This window comes from Centruroides sculpturatus, unplaced genomic scaffold (genome assembly GCF_000671375.1).
Source record: "Centruroides sculpturatus isolate CEXI.00-Female unplaced genomic scaffold, Cexi_2.0 scaffold1596, whole genome shotgun sequence".
Classification (NCBI taxonomy): Eukaryota; Metazoa; Arthropoda; class Arachnida; order Scorpiones; family Buthidae; genus Centruroides; species Centruroides sculpturatus.
Window position 1 is genome coordinate 1 of NW_019385797.1, and position 8,245 is coordinate 8,245.

Genomic DNA, 8,245 nt, shown 5'->3' on the forward strand with positions numbered 1-8,245 from the left:
ATGTGGCAACATGAATTAACACAATTGTCTGCGACAGCCCAGTTAGAATAATTATATTTAATAGTAGGAATAGATCTATAATTTCCCACTCTCGCCTAGCTGCCCGTCTGTCTTTCTTTAGTATCGAAAAGGGAAAAAGGCAGATAAAAGCCAAGAGGAAATGTGAAAAAATTCGAACAGAAGGCCTCAATTTACTACATAAATACGTCCGGTGTTTGTCGGAAGTTATATTATTTCAATTCAAAAATTTTTCGTTGAAAGGTGCTAGATCGGCACGTCTAAATTGTTAAAGAAAAAGTATGATGTATAGAGCAAGCCACTACTAATTTGAGCTACAGAGCATGTATTTTATATCAATAAATGAAAAATACGATTAAAAATTCCATCCCGGAATTGTGACGATGTCACATTAAATAATTGCTCGTTATCAATTGTCGTCCTGTTTAGCCCTAATAATAAAAAATGGTGGACAACTGCACGAAAATTTATATATCAAAATATCAGTTAATAAATCTATTTTTTCTCTGCTTATATAATGATAAAATTCAATTGCTTAATTAATGTATTTTCTAAAGTTGTTGATAAAATAATATTAAAAGGTATAAAAACTTTTTCAAATTTTCTAATATACACTATTATACGCAACATCACAATACTCAAAGAAATTCATTATTACGTATGCTCAGTATTACGTATTGTATATACAATATTATTAACATAAATTTTGTTTTTTAGATGATGGATAATACAACCGAAGTCTCCAAGTATAAAGGACAATTCGAACCGCTTTATGTTGAACAATATCTATCAAAATATATAAATTTTGAATTGATTGAATGTTTTTCTCCATATGTCATACATATATCACTTATATACATTATTGTCATCTTCACTCTGCAATATTATATGAAGTCCAAGCAACCGTATCAGCTCCGTGGACCACTTTTCCTCTGGAATACTTTATTGGCATTATTTAGTATTTGTGGAACATTAAGAATGGTTCCTGGATTGTGGATTATTATTTGTGATTTTGGATTTACATTTTCTGTGTGTAATGTCAGTTTTGCTTTAAAACATCACCCCATTGAATTCTGGGTTTGTATATTTGCATGTTCAAAACTCATTGAATTCGGCGATACATTATTTATCGTATTTAGGAAACAGAAATTAATATTCTTGCATTAGTACCATCATAGTTTAACTTTGATTTTAGCAACATACATTATTTCGGGAAAAGTTTCGACTGGGTATTGGTATGGCGCAATGAACTTGTTGGTTCATAGCTTCATGTATTTATATTTCGCTGCAAAAGCAATAAAAGTAAAGGTGCCTCGTTCTATTGCAATGANTCTGGAATACTTTATTGGCATTATTTAGTATTTGTGGAACATTAAGAATGGTTCCTGGATTGTGGATTATTATTCGTGATTTTGGATTTACATTTTCTGTGTGTAATGTCAGTTTTGCTTTAAAAAATCACCCCATTGAATTCTGGGTTTGTATATTTACATGTTCAAAAATCATTGAATTTGGCGATACATTGTTTATCGTGTTTCGAAAACAGAAATTAATATTTTTACATTGGTATCATCATAGTTTAACTTTGATTTTAGCAACATACATTATTTCGGGAAAAGTTTCGACTGGGTATTGGTATGGCGCAATGAACTTGTTGGTTCATAGCTTCATGTATTTATATTTCGCTGCAAAAGCAATAAAAGTAAAGGTGCCTCGTTCTATTGCAATGATAATCACAATAATTCAAATTCTACAAATGATAATCGGCTGTTTTGTTACTATATGGGCTGTAAATCGGTATTTTACAGGAAAATACTGTGAACAAAATTATCAGCTGATTATTTTTTCAATGTTTGTATATGCTACTTATGCTGTATTGTTTCTTCGTTTATTTATAAACACATACTTAGATAAAAGGCATAAGTCAATACTGCAGCAGCGAAAAGATAATTGATGCGCTATTATATTGATTACAACTTGTAATATTCGTAAATGTTTTCATAATTTCAAAAAAAGTAAATTGTTAATTTTTCATATTTGAATATTATCAAAATGTTACTTACTACAATTTTGTACTTCGTTTCATTAATGTCATTCACTAGAAAAAACTGTATTTCGTGTTATATTTGAAATAAAAGTATTGATGTTGTCGAAACCGTGTTGTATTTGCTTATTGTGTACAGGCACAATGAAGTGACGTTTTTCTCAACACTGGGCTAGTTGAATCTTTTATTTAGTTAGACTAACTAAATAAAAGATTCAACTAGCCCAGTGTTGAGAAAAACGTCACTTCATTGTGCCTGTACACAATAAGCAAATACAACACGGTTTCGACAACATCAATACTTTTATTTCAAATATAACACGAAATACAGTTTTTTCTAGTGAATGACATTAATGAAACGAAGTACAAAATTGTAGTAAGTAACATTTTGATAATATTCAAATATGAAAAATTAACAATTTACTTTTTTTGAAATTATGAAAACATTTACGAATATTACAAGTTGTAATCAATATAATAGCGCATCAATTATCTTTTCGCTGCTGCAGTATTGACTTATGCCTTTTATCTAAGTATGTGTTTATAAATAAACGAAGAAACAATACAGCATAAGTAGCATATACAAACATTGAAAAAATAATCAGCTGATAATTTTGTTCACAGTATTTTCCTGTAAAATACCGATTTACAGCCCATATAGTAACAAAACAGCCGATTATCATTTGTAGAATTTGAATTATTGTGATTATCATTGCAATAGAACGAGGCACCTTTACTTTTATTGCTTTTGCAGCGAAATATAAATACATGAAGCTATGAACCAACAAGTTCATTGCGCCATACCAATACCCAGTCGAAACTTTTCCCGAAATAATGTATGTTGCTAAAATCAAAGTTAAACTATGATGATACCAATNAATTAATTATCTGCATTTTTATAAGTGTTTTAACCCTGATACATCAGGTTAAGACTGTTAAGTAAAAAACATTTTATGCCTATTTCCAAGTGATAAAATATTGATTATTTTAAAGTTTTAACATCGCTTAAAATAAATTTTCATTTGGAAAACCTTAACTAAATTCTTCTATTTCTTATAAGAATTTAATAAAAGTAATTAATACACACATATAAATATATAGTAATGGAAAAATTTATTTTAATAATACTTTTATTGTGTACAGGCACAATGAAGTGACGTTTTTCTCAACACTGGGCTAGTTGAATCTTTTATTTAGTTAGTCTAACTAAATAAAAGATTCAACTAGCCCAGTGTTGAGAAAAACGTCACTTCATTGTGCCTGTACACAATAAAAGTATTATTAAAATAAATTTTTCCATTACTATATATTTATATGTGTGTATTAATTACTTTTATTAAATTCTTATAAGAAATAGAAGAATTTAGTTAAGGTTTTCCAAATGAAAATTTATTTTAAGCGATGTTAAAACTTTAAAATAATCAATATTTTATCACTTGGAAATAGGCATAAAATGTTTTTTACTTAACAGTCTTAACCTGATGTATCAGGGTTAAAACACTTATAAAAATGCAGATAATTAATTACAAATGTAATTTTAACTTTTAAACAATGAATAACAATTAGATAATGTTACGGTAAAAATTAATTTTTTAAGATTTACAGATTCGAAGAGGCAAATAAAATATTAAGATAAACTTTTAGTGTTTTTGGATAGAAAGTAATTATTTTTAAAACATTAGCATAATTCACCGTCTTATATTTAATAATTTTGGTATTTAGATTTAAGTTATATTTAATCATTTTGGTAGTTAGATTTAAGTTGCGGCCGACGTTTTCAACACGAAAACGTGTACGTCGAACGTACAGCGCCGCTTTCCTAAAGGCCTAGATATTTGACAATGGTGTTTGGAATGTCAAGCATGATTCCACTGACTATCCAAACACCATTGTCAAACTTCTAGGCTTATAGGAAAGCGGCGCTAAACGTCCGACGTACACGTTTTCGCGTTAAAAACGTCGGCCGCAACCTCTCTAATGTTCTCGGGTTAGTGTTGTTTGTTTATATTTATTTGTAACTTATAACATGCACAAAATAAAAAAATAATAATAATATTAGTTACATGTACAGTATTCACAATTTATAATTTACACGTACACAGCTATTCATTCGAGAATCGTCGCACGCATGTGAGGATCTGATCCTGCCTATTTCTTTTAAGCGCTTGTCTGTGCTCTTTCCTTTCTCTTTCCTCCATCTCTCTAGTCCACATATGCCTATGCATACATAATACGCGTTCACGATACTTTTGATTCGTCACTTTTCCGTCGTAGTTTTTCCATTATATAATTACGTGACTTATAGCCTGATGATAACGGAGAAAAGAGACAGTTAGGACGTCGGTATATGTCACAGCTTTGATTTTTACAGATTGGAGACAGCTTGGTAGCCGAACGGTCCCAGGCTTTTGCCCGTGCACGCTAAGTGACCTTTATTACAAGCATTTAGCTTTCTGAAGTCTATGACAACAATTGTTCGGCATTGACGGCCGCGAATTTCGCGTCAATAAGCTGCCTCGACTTGTTCGATTATGTTATCAACTAAATTTCATATTTATTTTCACATTTTCACTTTGCGGTCCTTCTTTCTTCTTTTTCCGTTATTTACACGTGTAGATCATTTCATTGTTATTTACATTTGATATCATCATTTATCGCATACTACCATGACGCTCTTGTCTTTCCGCTACAACTGTCAAGAATTAACGCGATTGGCAAAGTATAGTGACAGCGGGCCAATAGAGAACATGGTCCTTGCCATAATGAGATTTGCGCGCCAATATTCTTACGTGCGTTAATCAAGCTAAAAAGTTTAGCCTAATATTCGACTATTCGGCCACGCTCCTGGCCGAATATTCGGTATTCGGCCTGAAGCCGAATTTACTATTCCTTGCAACACTAATAATAATTGTTATATAACACCTATCGCTGAGAATAATGAGAATTGCTGAAAATCATACTAACAATTTTACATTTGATCAATTTTTTGGAACATTTACAATCATTTTATAATCAAATGCAATAACAAATTCAAATTTAAAACGATTCGAACATTTGTTTAAAAAATCGAAATATATAAAAATGTTTATAACAATGTCTGAAATGTTATCAATTTAATACACCAATAAAGACTAAACGTAGTTAAAAACAAAAAATCTCATCTAAAGTACTACAGTAGAAGCTGCTCTTCAGGTTAAGCCTCGCCTTTCCCTGCTCTCCCTCTACCTCGTAGGGAAAATTTCGAAAAATCTCTTCCTCCGTATTGTACAATAATTTATTAAGCTGCAATCGACAGCAACGCTGCATACAGTAATTCTATTGCACAGATGTTGGTTCAGATATAGTTATTGTCATTAATAATATTACTTTCTTGCCATGTAAATATATTAAAAAATATAACGTTAGTTGTTTATAGCAACACGACACGTGAAGAGGAATGCCCCTCGGAAAAAGTTTCAATGGGAAACTGACCCTTATTTAAGTGTTACAATCACGAAGATAACTCGAAAAATTCTACTTTGTCATTCTGTCGGCGAGACGCAAACTGACGAAAAACTACAAATGTTCAGTGGTTTTTCACTCAGACAGCGGTAGGCAACTCTAAAAGCAATCAATCCTATTCTATTGCGAGTTGGACCATGCCCATAATAGTAGGAATGGTCCAACCTACAATGCTGAGAAACTGGGATCGTCGCATCTAAGATAGATCTTTCATGAAAAATTCTTGGAGAGTTACTTGCCCGGATTCGATCCCAACTCGTTCAGAGAGGTGGGCCAAGCCCTTTACTGCCATGACCATCATTCTTTATTCATCATTACACAGAAACTAATTCAAAAATTAAAAATAGAAAATAAAATTAAAAATTAAAATTTCTATCGACTTTCATTAACGTGTAACAGAGAAACTCAACAATTGACCTTTCATTGTCTTTTCTTTTCTTCTATTGTCAAGAGTGCGTTTCTAATTGACTAAAAAGATGTTTTTGGATTTTTACAGTTATCAACCTTTGCCTGAAAATTTGAAGTAAGAGATTTTTCACATTTTATTGTTATTTATGCAAATAAGATATTCATTCGAAAAATTAATTGCTTTAAAATGAAATTGCTCGATGCAAATGATAATTACTTTAAATTGAATTGAAGATTTTGATTCTTCGATATTTCTGAATGTAGTGTTTAAGCAAACATTTTTGTGTTTTGCTGTATTCTATAATCATTCTGGTGTTGAATTAAAAGGGTTGGATTTGCATGTGAGTTCAACAAGTAAAAATTTAAGGTCTTGTGCTAAGTAAATACATCTTACGGCTTTTTACATTTACTGTTACATAGAAAAGAATACAGAATACTCTATATTTTAACTCTATGAACCTATTTTAATAGAGTTATATTATCTGTAGTTTTTTGGATTCACTACACGTAATAGACGAATTTGTTGATCTATTGTTAAAGTTGTTAAGTTGTTAAATTTTTTATAAGTTGTTTTATAATAAGATGCTTATTAAAGATTTAAGCTTGATTTGTAAAAACTTCTTTCCCTCACTCAAATTAATAAAAGTTTATTAAATTTAGCTTACAGTGTGATAAAAAATTTTGTCAGACATTNAATAGAGTTATATTATCTGTAGTTTTTTGGATTCACTACACGTAATAGACGAATTTGTTGATCTATTGTTAAAGTTGTTAAGTTGTTAAATTTTTTATATGTTGTTTTATAATAAGATGCTTATTAAAGATTTAAGCTTGATTTGTAAAAACTTCTTTCCCTCACTCAAATTAATAAAAGTTTATTAAATTTAGCTTACAGTGTGATAAAAAATTTTGTCAGACATTAAATGCAAAGTTTCTTTAGAGTGTAATAATTTTTCTAAAAGTTTACATAAGTACTCATTCGTAAAGTTTTGTATATTCTATTTTAAAAGAAGAATAAAAGTTTTTCGGCATTTAACATTTATTGTTTTATAAGAATTTTCTCTTTTCATTGTTAGGGCAATGTCAGATGGACAGGCGGGATTGGTAAATCCCAAAAATTTGAATCATTTTAAATATCGCGGCAAGGAAAAATGCCTGTTGGAGCAGGATGATCCCGCAAAAATAAAATTTGAAAGATCCATCTTAAAAAATCACATAAATCCTGCACATAAACAAATCATGGAGAAGATTCGGCCATTTTACGATATTTCGTGCGATCGCATTAACAGGTAACTTATATCACTGTTTATATGTAATACAGTTATATCACGTTGATACGTGCTTCTTGTCCTTAATTACTTATATTATACTTTTATCCACTTTAGATATTCTTGTGTCATTATAACAAGTCTAATGTGGAGGTCCACTTGGAATTTGTTATACTAAGGAAAAATAATTTTAAATTAAAATATATTTTTTGTAACGTAATCTTATATGCTATTATACCATAATCGAGCATTTCAAGCCAACGTTCTTTTCAGCAGACGTTACCTTTTTATGTTTTTATTTCAATATGTGAATACAGCTGCAGAGTGAGATGGTGTAAGCTGAATAATTACTCCGTGGGATGAAGAGTTGGTAATTCGTTTAACGAATTAGTGATGTTTAAGTAAATGAAACTGTGTTGTAATAAACAGGAAAATATTTAAGAAAACTTTTGCTGGGAAAATTTAAAAAATGGCATTTCAAACGTCTATTCCGAAAATGTTGAAAGATACATATCGGTGTATTAAACTATAAACATAAAAAAAATAATATCTGCTTAGGAGGAACGTTGACTCGAAATGCTCGATTGTTGTGGCATATAAAATCTTTTATGTACAGAACAGTATGAATAGTAAATATATTTTAACTCGAAATATTGTTTTTCTTCCCTCATTATAAAAAATCCTAGTACAAAAAAAATGGACAAAAGAATAAGACAGTTATACAGTATTATAACATAGTACGGAATGAGCCGCTAAAGGACGGGACGTACTCTGAGAATATAATACATTTATATTAAAGTACAATTTAGTAAGAAATGGTCATATGGACAATTCCTTTACTATGCGTATAATTATATAGTATATTCTACCATTTGTACAAATTACATGTACAGGATGAACACACGTCTCGATTTTCTCTTGTTTTTAGACATCACAAATATAAATATGATCGCTTAATATAAGTTGTAATTTAATGTGACAAATTTATAATCACTACATTATTTTT

General features: G+C 30.1%; 1 protein-coding gene across 1 annotated transcript; it reads left to right on the forward strand.

Moving 5' to 3' along the window:
• The first annotated feature begins 6,002 nt into the window (after nucleotides 1–6,002).
• Nucleotides 6,003–7,883, forward strand: LOC111642188. The gene is made up of 3 exons (XM_023388491.1): nucleotides 6,003–6,086; nucleotides 7,048–7,260; nucleotides 7,357–7,883. The coding sequence occupies exons 1-3, from the start codon at nucleotides 6,040–6,042 to the stop codon at nucleotides 7,415–7,417; spliced, it is 321 nt and encodes a 106-aa protein (XP_023244259.1). The 5' UTR covers nucleotides 6,003–6,039; the 3' UTR covers nucleotides 7,418–7,883.
• Nucleotides 7,884–8,245: the final 362 nt, after the last annotated feature.